This window comes from Pelophylax lessonae (genome assembly GCF_965119305.1).
Source record: "Pelophylax lessonae genome assembly, chromosome: 11".
NCBI classification, from domain to species: domain Eukaryota; kingdom Metazoa; phylum Chordata; class Amphibia; order Anura; family Ranidae; genus Pelophylax; species Pelophylax lessonae.
In genome coordinates this window covers 118,909,862-118,925,072 of record NC_138778.1, presented here as the reverse complement: position 1 = coordinate 118,925,072, position 15,211 = coordinate 118,909,862, and the positions used below count along the sequence as shown (strand labels likewise).

The 15,211-nt window shown below is 49.6% G+C and overlaps 1 protein-coding gene across 1 annotated transcript in view; it reads right to left on the bottom strand.

Moving 5' to 3' along the window:
- Positions 1-244: 244 nt before the first annotated feature.
- KAT2A (lysine acetyltransferase 2A) overlaps positions 245-15,211 on the bottom strand; it is a 109,462-nt gene continuing 94,495 nt past the window's right edge. Inside the window, exons 17-18 of the mRNA XM_082272642.1 lie at positions 7,902-7,986; positions 245-491 (exon numbers count right to left, since the gene is read on the bottom strand). Of these exons, the coding sequence (XP_082128768.1) occupies positions 298-491; positions 7,902-7,986 (279 nt within the window). The 3' untranslated portion in view covers positions 245-297. The remainder of the gene's footprint in view (positions 492-7,901; positions 7,987-15,211) is intronic.

Here is a 15,211-nt window from a genome sequence, read left to right as displayed (position 1 = left end):
TTAAACTTGGGGTAAAGGTTTCTTAGTGGAATGAATAGGGGCTCCACTCATCCTGTAAACAGAAAAAACTATGCAGTCCTGTCAGGTGGGGGGCTCCAAAGTGCAGAGACTTGTGCCTTCCAGAACATCCCCACACTGACTCTCCCAGTCTAGACTCCTCGTAGAGGGTGGTAAACATACACGAACGTGGCTTTTTTTGCACTAGTCCTAAGGCAGTGGAGCCACAGAACTTGTGGAACACCTTGAAATTCATGGTGGATGAATGAACGGATGTTCCACAGCACTTTCCAACCAGAGTTATTTGTCTATCAGTCCGCCTTCTTTCAGCTTGAAGTAGAAGAATTTTTCCAGGGTATTGGCGCACTTGCAGTACTCACTGTCGGGGGGGTTGTATTCTCGGCAGTTGGTGATAATCCTCTGCAGGTCAGCGATGAAGATCTTCTTGGTCACATAATACCTGTTCTTCAGCCTTTCAGTCATGGTTTTTAGGTCTTAAGGGAAATGCAATATTTTACTTTAGTAGAGGATATAAAACATATTGTTTACAAAAGCAGAATTCTTTAGGATGGTCATCCAAGTACACATCTTTGCATAATTATATGGCCCAAGAAGATCTACTGATCATTTTAAAAGTGCAGTACTGGGATAGCTACAGTGGCTATATTATATTTAAAGCTGAACACCAGACTTCCCTTCAGTCTTGCAAAGCTGAACAGGATCCCCCCTCTTTTCTGAACCTGCTTACCCATACTGTGCATTAGAACCTGCAGCAAGTCAGGTAGGGCCCGCCTCACTTCCTGGCTGGAGGATACCCAGCATCATCTAGGAGAGAAGTTTGGCCAGAGCTTCTCTTCTGTGTCAAAGGACATCAAACTGAAACTGCAGCATGGAGAAGAGTATGTAGGTTTGCTTTAACCACTTGCCGACCGCTCACATTGAGCGTACTAAAGTGGCTCAATTCTGTCCAGCGACGTAGACCTACGTTGCTGGACTCCTCCCCTTGTGGGCGGTGTGCGCGCGCCGCTGGAGGCTCGCTCCCGCTGTATTCAGACACAGCGGGAGTCGGGCCAGGGGAGGAGAGGCGGTGATCACCGCCGCTCTTCCCCGATCGTCGGGGATCGAGCAAGGAAATCCGCCCGCTGTGATTGGCCGGAGCCGCAATGACGTCACTCCCGCGCATGCGCGCGGGAGTCATTTTCCGGCAAGCTCCCGGCAAGGGAAGCTGAAGGTCCCCCGGACCTTCAGTGCGCATGCGCCACTCGCGTGAGCGGCTGCAAATATCTCCTAAACCTTGCCGGTTTAGGAGATATTAATTGTACCAACAGGTAAGCCTTATTATAGGCTTACCTGTAGTTAAAAGTGAAAAAAAGCGGTATACTACCGCTTTAATATCGCAAAAAATGAAAAGCGCAGAGGTGATCAAATACCACCAAAAGAAAGCTCTGTTTGTGGGGAAAAAAAAAAGGACGTAAATTTTGTTTGGGTACAGCGTTGCACGACCGTGCAATTGTGAGTTAAAGTCGCACAGTGCCAAGTTGCAAAAAGTGGCCTGGACATAAAGCAGGAAAATCCTCCGGTCCTAAAGTGGTTAACCAATTCCTCCCAGCCTTAGCACCCCTGGTTCACCTTCTTTATTAACAAATTTCAGTTTTTTAATTATGGAGGTTTAGCATCCCATGTAGACGTCGCCTTTGGGTGGTCTCTGCATGCAAATGCAGTCTGCCTAGGAACCCCCCCACTCTCCCAAAACTGAAATCCATCCATCATGGCATTTTGATATTTGCATAGCTCCTCCAAGCACACTGATTGCATCAGGGCTGAGGGCACTTGATGGGGTACCAAGGCAGGGTGCTGTGGTGTTTTCAAGAAGCAATGTACAGAACCTTCCACCTGCCATTAATTCGCTGCATTGCCTAAAAAGCACAGAGACCTAGTCATGACATCACTGGGTCTAAAATAAGGTATTATTACAAAACGAAAGATTTAAAAATTTCAAGACACTTGTTAATATAGGTGGGAAAGAGGAACAAGGGTAAGCAGATAAACGTCAACTTTAAAGGAAAACTCAATTTTCAATTAAAGCATTACCAGAAGATATACAATTGCTACATACACAATTTTCTGCTTTAATTATAATCGGATTTTACTTTTGATGTTAAACAGCAGCCACTGAATTTGTGCTAAAAACTGTCAAAATATTAAAAATGGGATTTTTGACCTACCGTAAAATCCATTTCTCTGATGTTAATTGACTGACACAGCTCCTCATCTTCTTGACTATGTGGGTTATGCTGCCCCCTACAGGAGTAGGACACTAGGCAGGAAACAAAAACTTGATTACGCCTATTGGGCAGCACCAGGGGGGTATACTGCCACTCTTTCACCTGAAAAAAATGGAAAAACCCTCAAAGAGGACTAAGTCCTCTAAACAGCAGCCTGCAAAACCTTGCGGCCGAAGGAAGCATCTGCAGATGCCAACACATCCACCTTATAAAACTTTGTGAAAGTGTGCACAGATGACCAGGGAGCCGCCCTGCAAACCTGCATCACTGACGCCTGATGACAAAAGGCCCAGGAGGCAATAAGCGCCTGAGTAGAGTACGCTTTAACAGGGAAATAAGGAACCTGACCATTAATAGAATAAGCCTGAACCACAGTCTGTCTAATCCATTAGGAAATGGTCGCAGCAGAAGCAGCCAACCCTTTGCAAGGTCCATCCGTGAGGACAAATAGTGAGTCTGTCTAAAAGACTCAGTAGCTGCCAGGTACACCCTTATTGCCCAAGCCACAACCTGGGAATGCAAGGCAATTTCCTCAACTCCGCTCCTCTGGGCCCACTAACAGGCCAGATTTTAAGTATTACCTTGGGGAGATGCAGACTAGAATACTGCAACCACTGAGCAGCAAATGAGATCAGCTGTGATGTAATTTAGTTATCTTGCAAACCTGGCCTGTTAGTGGGCCCCGAGGAACGGAGTTGAGGACCACTGCCTTAGGCTGCTTAGGCCTGGGATGCAGGGAGGGCAACATGAGGTCTTCATTCAAATTAAATCAGGGACAACCTTTGGAAGGAACAAGGGACCTGGACGAAGAACCACCTTATTCCTGTGAACCACCAGGTAAGGCGAACGACAAGACAGCGCCGCCAGCTCAGACACCCTGCGCGCAGAAGTAATAGCCACCAAAAAGGCCACCTTCTGGGACAATGCAAGCAGGGGAACCAACTGAATGTTTTCAAAGGGAGACTTCTGGGAGACTTCTGGAGAACTAACACCCCCAAATTGAGGTCCCACAGCGGCAATGGAGACCGCACTGGAGGAACCAACTGTCTCACTCCCTTGAGAAAGGTACACACCTAGGAGGGTGTGGCCAACGGACATTGAAAGAAAACCGCAAAAGCCAAAACTTGGCCATTAATGGTACTCAAGGCCAGGCGCTGCTCAACCCTTCGTTGGAGGATTCGAGTCAAGTCAAGAGTCGAGTCACCAAAAAGGAGCGAGGGTGAACTCTGAATCACACCACGCAATGTATGTCTTTCAAGTACGATGGTAAATCTTCCTAGAAGTATATTTTTATAGCTTTTAACAGCAAAGGAATCACAGAGTCAGACAACCCTCTATCCTTCAGCACCTGGCCTTCAACAGTCAAGCCATAAAAGCCAGCGACTGTAAAGCAGGATGGAAGATTTGCCCTTGGGACAGCAGATCTTCCCAGACAGGAAGTCTTCAAGGATCATCGGAGACCAGCCATACCAGATCGGCGTACCAAGACTGGCAAAGCCAGTCTGGAGCCACTAGGATGACCGGAATCCCTTCTGCCTCGATCTGGCGCAGGAGTCTCGGCAGAAGCTTGAGAGGAGGAAAAGCGTAAATCAGACGATACCAACTCCAAGGAGCCACTAATGGGTCCGTGGCATCGGCTAGAGGATCCCGGGACCGTGCCATAAACCTCTGTTGAGGCAAGAGGCCAACAGATACACCTCAGGAGTACCCCACCTGAGACAACTAATGAAACCCCTCCGGCAGAAGTGACCATTCCCCTTGGTCCAGCGCCTGTCGACAGAGGCAACTCGTCTGCCAATTTTCCACCCCTGGAACGTGCACAGCAGAGAGGGCTGGAAAGAATCGTTCTGCCCACCTTAGAATGCCAGCTACTTCCCGAGCTGCCAGGACACTTCTCATGCCCCTTTGGTGATTGACAAAGGCCACGGCTGTGGCATTATCCAATTGAATCCGTACCAGACATCCCTGGAGACATGTCCAATGATCCAGACAGAATCTGATCGCTCCAGTACATTGATTGGTAGCCTGGACTCTTCCAGAGTCCAGACCCCCTGAGCACACTATGTGCCGAGGAAGCCTCCCCACCCAGACAGAAGTTCTGGAAAACTAAGCCACCAAACCAGGGCCCCCCTCGTACTCCAGCTCAACAGGATCCAATTGTCTAGAGACTGAGGATTCTTGTTCCATGTCATCAGAATCTCTATTTGTAGAGATCTCGTGTTGAATTGTGAAAACGGAACCGCCTCGAAGGTAGACACCATCAAGCCCAGTACCGCATTGGAAGACCGAAGAGATGACATCTGCAGGACAGCCGAAGCTGAATTGCCTCCTGCAATTTCTGAATTTTTTTCCAGAGGAAGAAACACTCTGGCTGAAGTCGAGTCCAGAGTCAGATGTGTCGATCGAGGTGAGGATGTAGGGACGCCAATACCGTGCAAATGGATTCCATACGGAACTTCTGTATCCGCATAAAGCAGTTTAGCACCTTAAGGTCCAGAATTGGATGCACCTTGCCTTCCCTCCTGCGAACTGTAAACAGGTTTGAGTAAAAACCTTGAAAATGTTCTGATGTTGGAATCGGGACAATCACCCCTTGAAGTAACAAGTCTTGCACTGCCCCAAAGAGATCCCCTAAGCAATCTGGGGACAAGCGCAGGTTGGAAGGGAAGAAGCTGTCCAGAGGATGTGATCGCAACTCGATCTTGTAGCCCGAGCAAACGACTTTGTGGACCCACTTGTCATTTATCAGGGAGGTCCACGAATCCGGAAACCCACAAAGACATCCCCCCACCCCAGATACGGGTGAGGGCACCCTTTCATGCGGAGGAAGCCTTGTCCCCAGGTCTGGCAGAACCCGCTTGTGGCTTGCCAGGACCAGGTCCTCTTAGAACCCCCGGCGGAGGCTCTGAAGGGCTTAGATCCCTTGAGACCCTGAGGGACAAAAAGGCCTCTTGTGAGCCGAAAATAAAATGCCCCAGTCTGCGATGGGACTCCTTGCCCCTGGAAGCCCGAGACAGAAGAGTACTCTTTCCCCCTGTAAAGGCCTTTGATGATGTCAAACAGGCGATCCCCCCACAAATGGAAGATCGGATAAGGCCTTCTTAGAAGCCTGGTCCGCAAACCAGCATTTCAGCCAGATAATGCGCTGCAGGACCACCGCTGAGACCGTCTAGAAATCAAGGGAGCTGCATCCAAAGAGGTGTCACAGACGAACTGTAGCCCTTGGACCAACTGATCTGCAAAGGCAGGGGGGAGCTATTCCCCCTCCAGGTCCAGAGCAATAGTAAAATACCGGCCTAATTGCCCACCTAGCCACAGTGAACATAGGTGGTCGGAGGCCTTGACCCGCCATATCAGCCGGATTTAAGAAGAGCAGGGACTCTTAAAACGGGATTACGGTGGCTTTATTCAACCTGGAAACCAGGGAATCCACTACAGTAGGAACCGTCCATTTTTTAAGGAGGGAATCCTCATAGGGGTAACACATTGCAAAAACGCTTAGGGATTGCAAAAGGTGCGTTTCGTGCAGCCCTACTCTTGTGACAATATTGGTGGGAAAGGGGAACACCTTCGCCGCTTTGGAGAACCTGTGGGTGCCAAAGGTGACCCGCGCCTCCGATGCTGCGGGGGTGGGGGGGCAAGGGCCTGCAGAAGACCAAAGAGAAAGGGAGGAGGGGGGACGCCAACTTGGAGGGAGGGGAGCCCGGGGGGTCCAACTGTCCCAGGGAGGGGCCCACATCCACCCCAAAACCCTCCAGGGGTAGGAGGCGGGACAGCTACTTACCACACCAGGAACAGGGTTGGCACTGCTCCATCGTAATGTGGGTGCTGTCAGCCAGGAGGAAATGCTGCGACTCAAGCCGAAGCCAGTTCGTTTGCGCCCTCGCGAGACATCTAACTCACAGGCCAGCCCCCCGTCCAGTAGGGCTATGTCACAGGGGAACTAGCGCGGAGCTGCAGTCTGCACACGCTCGCTGGCCAGACTGGGGGGGGACCCTCTGGATCTAGATTACCCAGTCCGTCGCCCAGTCTGGAACTTGATTGTAGATCTCACAGAAACAAATTAAAAAGTGGAAAAAGATTCCATTTAAAAAGAAAAAAATTGCCAGGACCAGAGATCCCAGCAAGGAACTAGGTCCTTACTCCTGACTAGGTAGAAAAAAAAATGAGTACCTATAGCAGAATGTGGGCGTATACCCCCTGGGAATGCCCCATAGGCATTAAGATTTTTCCTGCCTAGTGTCCTACTCCTCTAGGGGGCAACATAACCCATGTAGTCAAGAAGATGAGGAGCTGAGTCTGTCAATGAATGAAAAGAAAGAGAAAGGTTGCTTCCTTTTAAAAGGATAACCTGGAGACATCTCCTGCAATGGTAGTTTCATTTTTCACAAGACAATCCCTAAAGCCTTAAGCACACTGGGTGCTTTGTCCCTGTGTGTCAAATCCTGGCTTTGTGTCCGAGAGGCAGCGGTGCAGCATCCAGCCCTGCAGCCTGTCAGTCTATGACAGGTTGAAATAAGATGCGCCTGGATGCTGTACCAAATTAGGGCTGTATGCATGCTGGCACATATGCCTGGAACACAACTATTCTGCATTCCGGACATACGCTTATGATTGCATGTGGCCCTTTAACCAATTTACGACCGCCCACCGCAGATATACTGCGGCAGGCAGCCGCTCCTGGGCAAAGTGACGTAGGTATACATCACTCGCTCTCAGGAGGCTAGCGCACGCCGCTGCCTGCGCGCTCCCGCTTGTCAGTGGGGAAGCTAATGCGTGTGTCAGGCAGCTTCCGATTGCCGTCTGACACCTGTGATCGTTCCCTGCTGAGAGAGAAGAACGGTCAGCTGTTGTAAACACAGCTGACCGTTCTTCTCCCTGCAATGATCATAGAGCCCATGTGATCCTTCTATATAGGATCACGTCTCTATGGTCATTTCAGAAGCCCCCCGCCCACAGTTAGAATCGCTCCCCTAGGCTCACATTTAAACCCTTGATCACTCATAATGTTAACCCCTTCCCTGCCAGTGTCATTATTACAGTAAGATTACTATAGTAATGTCACTGGTCCCCCCAAAAGGGTAAAAAATATCAGTCAGGGGTCCGATCTGTCTGCCGCAATGTCGCAGTCCAGCAAAAAAAAAAAAAAAAAAAAAAAAAAAAAAAAAAAAAAAATCGCAGATTGCTGCCATCACTAGTAAAAAAAACAAAAAAAACAAAATAAAAATGACAAATCTTTCCCATAGTTAGTAGACGCGATAACTTTTGCGCAAACCAATCAAAATACGCTTATTCGATTTTTTTTTTACCAAAAATATGTAGCAGAAAACATATTGGCCTAAAATGTAAAAAATTTATATTTATAAATTATATTGTTCAACATGAAAAGCACTATCTTGATAACTGACTCCAGTATTCTTCAGTACAGGAGATGCCAAGAGAAAGTTTCATTTTGCTCTCCGGTTTACTCCAAGCCAAATTATCAAAAAGGCAGAAGCCAAAAATTACCCCTGAAGCTGAATAAGAGGTCCCACATTTCACTAGGCGCAATGGTAAGCATTTACAGACATGTATCTTAGATCAACAGTCAGTGCTACAGACAGGGGTGGGGAACCTTACCAATTGGAAAACGAATCACTTCATAGTAATCTGGGGCTTCTGACTTCTTTACTGGTTCCATGAATGGCCAAGCGCTTGGGTGTGCCTGACAAAAACAAAAACGTATACATCAGGCTATAGGTTGTGCCTAATTCCACACTGCAAAAGAGGTTAATCAATTTTTGCTGCGTCAGTCAGAACCCGCTATTTGTTGAACATGTATATATTGGAAATAGGTGCCTTCTGTACTCGCCGCAAAATCTTTTGTTCTGAATCCACTGAAGAGCACAGAAATTCCTAACCTTCAAGTTATACTGCCACCTACAGTAAAAATGGACACTGGCAAACACAAAACCCCTCCTATTACCAGCATGTCAGTTTTGTAACCAAGCAACACCCAATAGCATAATCATAAACACAGATGAGATGGGTGGGACCTGGACTAACGGCAAGTACAAAAAAATAGAATTTTTGTAAGAACTTACCGTAAAATTATTTTGAGTCCTCTGACAGTCGCCGCCCGATGGTATTAGCCTTCACTAATGGGTAATGGCGCACTCTGCAGGAGCAGGCTAGGTAGATAATTATCAGGTTAATACAAAAACTTTTGTACCTCAGCAGGCCACTAGGGGGCCATCCCAGAGCCATTACCAGAACCCAATCTGATATTACTTCAGTTTCGTAGCAAGCAGTACCGGAAAGCAACAACCCCCAGATCCAAAATCCAGAGGGGTGGGGGCGGCGACTGTCAGAGGACTCAGAGAAAATAATTTTACGGTAAGTCCTTACAAAAATTCTATTTTCTCTTACGTCCTCTGACAGTCGCCCTGATGGTATTAGCCTTCACTAATGGGACGTCCCAAAGCAGTGCAGGTATGAGGGGTGGGAAAGCAACGCAACCAGATAAGAAGGTAACGCAAATAACCGGGCTAGTAACAACCTTAGCCCACAGTAAAACACTGGAACAAACCCAGAAAAAACACCCCAACAAGGAAAGACATTAAAAACAATGTCTCCTCAAACAACTGCCGCACTCAAAACTTTGCGGTCAAAAGAAGCATCCGAAGATGCCAAAATGTCAAGTTTGTAAAACTTTGCGAAAGTGTGCACTGACGACCATGTCGCCGTCTTGCACACCTGAGCCACAGACACCTGATAGCAGAAAAACCCAAGAGGCACTAACGGCTCGAGTAGAATGAGCCTTTACCGGGAAAGGAGGAACCTGACCCTTGATGGAATAGGCCTGAACAATCGCCTGTCTGATCCATTTAGAAATGGTCGCCGCGCAGGTGGCCGATCCCTTCAGAGGTCCCTCAGGAAGAACAAATAGAGAATCAGACGGCCAAATCTACTCCGTGGCGGACAGGTAGACCTTGACCGCCCAGACCAGAGAAAGCAAAGCAAACTCCTTAGGATGCACAGCAAAGGCAACACGATATCCACATTGAGGTGGAAAGAAGAAACCACCGTGGGAAGAAAAGATGACTCGGTCGCAGAACCACCTTATCTCTATGAAGTACTGGATAAGGAGAGCGGCAGGACAAGGCCGCCAATTCAGACACTCTGCAAACCGACGTGATGGCCACCAGAAAAGCAACTTTCTGTGACAACATAGACAGAGACATCCCGATGTTCTCGAAGAGAGGTTTATTGTAACACTGACAAAAACCAAATTCAGGTCCCCTGGAAGTAAGAGAGCTCCCCTTGGGGTGAGCCAAATGCCGCACCTCTTGAATGAAGGTGCAGACCAAAGAAAGCGACGCTAAAGGTCGTTGAAACAAGACGACCAAGGCCGACAACGGACCCTTGGCCTTAGTCAGAGCACCAGATGCTGATCCACGCCCTTCTGCAGGAAGGCCAAGACCTTTGCTACAGAGAAGGAATAAGGGTAAAAACCATGCACTTCGCACCAAGCGAAATACGCTTTCCAGGTGCTGCGAAAAAAAAAACGTCCTTGAAGTGGGTTTGCGAGCCCCTTACAAGGTAAGGATGACCGCCTGAGGAAGACCTCTATCCCTCAGGACCTGGCTTTTAACCGCCATGCCGACAAAGCCAGCAACTGTAAAGCAGAATGGAAGATCGGTCCTTGAGACAGATCGTCTCGCAGCGGAGGCCGCCATCGAAGTTCGACGACCATCTGAACGACGGCCGCGTACTAGGACCGCTGAGGCCCGTCCGGGGCCACCAGAATGACTGACATCCGTTCTGACGCCAACCTGCGGAGGAGCCTGGATAACAAGTGGAATCAGAGGAAAGGCATACAGTAGCCGATAGCGGTGCCAAGGCACCACCAACGCATTTGCGGCGTCTACCAGAGGATCGCGAGCCCTGGCCACGAACCTTACCACCACTTTGTGGAGACGGGACGCAAACAAATCCACGCCCAGGGTCCACTACCGGGCGCACAGGAGGTGAACCACCTCCGGATGTAGAGACCATTCCCCTCGGTCCAAAGTCTGATAGTCCGCCTGCCAGAGTTTCACACCCGGAATGAGAACGGCCGAGAACGCAGGTACCTGCGATCCGGCCCAGGACAGAATCTCGGCCACTTCCATGGCCGCCCGGGCACTCCACATGCCCCCTTGGTGATTGATATAAGCCACAGCCATAGCATTGTCCATCTGTACCCACACCAGACACCCCTTAAGCTGAGGTGACCACCGGAACAGACAAAGCTTGAGCGCTCGAAGCTCCAAGACGCCGATCGGTAGCGAAGTCTCCCCCACCGACCACGTCCCCTGGGCGCAAAACGTGCCCAGAACTCCTCCCCAGCCCAACAGGCTGGCATCCGTGGGGACAACCGTCCATAATAGAGGTCTGAAGGACCGACCCTGTGTCAAGGACAGCGGCCAGCGCCAACATAGAAGGTCCGCCCCGGATGACTCAAGGAAATACTCCTTTCCAAGGACTGAGGCGTCCTGTCCCACCTGTCCAGGATCTCCGCTTGCAGAGACCTGGTGTGAAATTGAGCAAACGGAACTGCTTCGAAGGCCGAGACCAGCCATCCCAGAACTCGCATGCAGGTCCGCAAAGAGGAGAGATCCTCGTTCCTGAGAGCTCCGATCTCCTCCCGCAAAGTTCCGATTTTTGTCCTCCGGAAGGAAGACCCGAGATTCAGCAGAGTCCAGGACCATCTAGGTACTGGAAACGAGTAGAGGGAGTCAGTGCCGACTTCTGAAATTGACGGCCCACCCAAACTCCTGAAGTGTCTGAACCTTCACAGCCAGATCTTTTGCCAAGGTTACACATGAGTTCGACCTTACAAGAGGTCGTCCAGGCAACCGAGGACCGCAATGCCCCGTAAACGCAGCAAAGCTAGACCGGAGCCAAACACCTTGGTGAAAACCCTGGGAGCCAAAGCGAAATCGAAAGGCAACGCCACGAACTGGTAATGCTCCCCAGCCACCGCGGAAGCAGCTCTGATGACCCTCGGAAATAGGGATGTGGAGCTACGCATCCTGCAAGGCGATGGATGCAGTAATTCCCCAGGCCTCAACGAGGCCATCACCGACCAGATGGATCCCATCCTGAACGTCCCGCACAAAGCAGTTCAGGGACTACCAGTCCAGAATCGGACACACCATGCCCTCTTTCCTGGACACCGTGAACAGGTTGGAGTCAAAACCGCAAAAACTTTTCTAAAAAGAACGGGTACAATGACTCATTGTCGTGTGCAAGCAAACCGTGAGATCTCTGAGACGATCAGGGGGCAGCTGAAGAATGGACGGGAGGAACCTGTCTGCGGGGCGAGATCAACTCGATCTCTCTGAACGAATTGGTTTGTGAACCCACCTGTCCTGAATGCCGGACAGCCAGGGTTCCTGAAAAGAAAGCAGACATCCCCCCATCCCGACAACGGGGAGGGCTTGCCTTTTAGGGAGAGGTGGACTGGGCCGCGGAACCAGACTGACCGGCGTTTGGCTTACCCGACCACGGCTCCTCGTGGCCACCGGGAAGGCGGAAGGGGTTTACCCTTCTCCTGCGTCCCAAAGGCACAAATCCAATTATGTTGAGTCTTGAAGGGGGGGCCCCCTCCGCGTATGGGGGAGCTCTCCCTTGGTGACCTGGGGCAGACGAGTACTCTTACCTCCCGTGAGCCCCGTAATCAACTCATCTAGAGTTACCCCAAAAAGACGACCCCCCCCCCCCATAGGGGACCTCAGACACCGTCTTTTTGGACGCGTGGTCAACCGACCAGCGCTTTAACCAGATAATGCGGTGGATCGCAATCTCCACCGCCGACAACCGGGCGACCAACGGAGCCACGTCCAAGGCCGTATCGTACAGGAACATCGCAGTGTGGATGAGCTGATCCTGCTGCGAAGCCCCTTGCACCATGTCGTGAGCGCCTGAGAGGCCATCACTGAGGCAAAACACAGGTCTCAACAGGGAACCCGCCACCAGATAAATGTGGCGGGCAAGCGCTTTCACACGCCTATCAGCCGGATACTTGAATACCAGGAAATCCTCTGGCAGCAAGGTGGCCTTATTCAGCTTAGACACAGTGTGATCCCCTGCTTGGGGACACCGTTGCTTGGGCACCACCAACATGGGCTAAATTCCCCCTCCTCCTCTCTCTCAAAGCGGAGGACTGGGAGGGCACAGGCCGTTTTAATGGAGGAGCGTGCCGACATCAGCAGATTCACCTGGGGCGCCAAAGTCACCAGAGCAGCAGATATGGGGCCATCGGAGAGGATTCAGGTGTACCCGAAGCCCCCACCAGGTCTGCGGAGGATTTATTATCCTGGGAGTCCATTTTTGCCTTAAAATGAAAAAAGGGATGCTGGCCCTTTAAAGCCGCGATTCCCGCGGACCCCCCTCATGGAGGGACGCTGGCAAAACCCAGGCGATCCGGGTTGAGACCTCCTCAGCGAAGCGCAGCTCCGCAGGCTCGTCCCCATATGGAGGGGCACTGTCGTTGCGAGATCTGGGCATACCAGTAACCTGCGACGCTCGTTGGTAGGCTGGGACTCCATAAGGATCTATGATACCCAGTCCGAGGCCAAGCTCTGCGGTCACTTGTAGTCCTCCAGGAAAGGAATCCCTGACTAACTAGTGATAGTGAGAGAAAAATTAAAATCTATTGTTTAAAGAAAAACACATAAATGTAGAAAAAAATATAAAGAAAACCGAGACTCTAGGTCTCAGCAGTGGAAGACCTAGCTCTACTCCTGATGCTAGGCAGCTTCAAACTTAGGTAATATCAGATTGGGTTCTGGTAATGGCTGAGGGATGGCCCCCTAGTGGCGTGCTGAGGTACAAACTTTTTTTGTATTAACCTGATAATGAATTATCTGCCTAGCCTGCTCCTGCAGAGTGTGCCATTACCTATTAGTGAAGGCCAATACCATCGGGCGGCGACTGTCAGAGGACGGAAGAGAAAAAGAACTCAACTACTCCTATGGGCAGTCCCAGGAGGTATACTCCCTCTCTCTGCTACAGGTACTCAGTTTTGTTACAAGCAGTATCAGAAGCAATACAACTCCATAGAGGGGTGGGTGCGGTGTCCGTCAATGATCAGAGAAATACATTTTATGGCAAGTCAAAAATTCCAATTTCTCTTTCGTTCATTGACGAACACCGCTCCTGATCTTCTTGACCATTGGACATCCCAAAGCAGGGTCAAAGATGAGGGGTGGGAACAGCAAGAAAAGAAAATCCCAAGGCTAAACCATAGCCAACCAGGTAACAGAAGCTCAACCAAAACAACCGGAGCCCACCTGAAAAACACTACACGCCCAAAGATGGGAGGGAACAAGCCCCATAAACAGCAGCCTGCCAAACTGCTGCCAAAAGAGGCATCCGCAGATGCCAACACATCCACTTTCTAAAATTTTGTGAAAGTGTGCACCGACAGCCAAATAGCTGCCTTGCACACCTGCGCTACTGACACCTGATGAAAAGCTCAAGAAGCACTGAGCGCCCACGTAGAGTGTACCTTCACAGGAAAAGGAGGAACCTGACCCACTGTCTGTCTGATCCATATAGAAATGGTCGCAGAAGAAGCAGATAGTCCTTTGAGGCCAATCTGGAAGCACAAATAGTGAGCCTGACTTGCTAAAAGGCTCTGTAGCTGCCAGGTACACCTGAATGGCCCAAACCACATCCAGGGAATGCAACACAGTTTCTTTAGGATGTTTTGCATGCATGCAAAGCAATTTCCTTCGGATGTGTTGGCCTGGGACACCGGGAAGGCAACACAAGGTCTTCATTCAAATGAAAATCAGAGACAACCTTTGGAAGGAATGACTGAAAGGGGCAAAGAACCACCTTACCTCTGTGGCCTGGGACACATGGAAGGCAACACAATGTGTTCATTCAAATGAAAATCAGAGACCTTTGGAAGGAACGACTGACAGGGGCGAGGAACCACGTTATCTTTGTGAACCACCAAATAAGGTGGACAGCATAACGGCGCCAATTCCGACACCCTGCACGCAGAGGTGAAAGCCACCAAACAGGCCACCTTCTGGGACAGCGTAAGCAAGGAAATCTCCCAAAGATTCTCAAAAAGAGGCTTCTGGAGGACAGAGCACCAAATAGAGGCCCCAAAGCGGCAACAGAGACCACAAATCCCTGAAGAAAAAGTACGCACCAGGGAATAGGTGGCCAAGGGCCGTTAAGTATAAGACCGCTAAGGCCGACACCTGATCCTTGACAGTACTCAAGGCCAGTTTCTGCTCAACCCCCCACTGAAGAAGAAGGGTCAAGATTGGAGGCAACGAACAAGAGCAAGAGACTCACACCACTGTTAGACTTCCAGTACGAAATAGAAATACATTTTTCCTATTACAGGTCAAGAATTGTGAACTTTGAGGCCTCAAATGACCTCGTCACTGATTCAGTCAAAATACCTTCAGTTCCAAGCACACACTGCGTCCATTGTTGAATTTGTGTTATTTACATGTCCTTGAGATGAGAAGCTAGGTCGTCTGCCCCCAAAAGGAAATTGTGTTTAGATAAACTTTGAATATAACGCTCTGGCAATGAAATTTCTCTCCACAATGGCAGAATTCAACCAGTTTCAGGATCACACCTGTGTTCATCTATTCCCTAGCAAATAAAAACTATTGTTCCTACCCTGAGAAGTCAAACAAACGGAAAACAGCCTGGACAAAGACAAGAACCTGTAATTAATTTCCTTTCACCAAAGACGGGGGTAGAGATTGTGTCATACAGACAATAGTCCATTGGAAGCTACATGGTGTCAAATAAATATTGTTCACTTAGACTGATTAGAACTCCATCTTCAAATGAATTTAATATAATCATAAGCTTATACAACCTCCTTGTCCCATCATATACCTAAGGGGGGTGTGGAACGTATGATT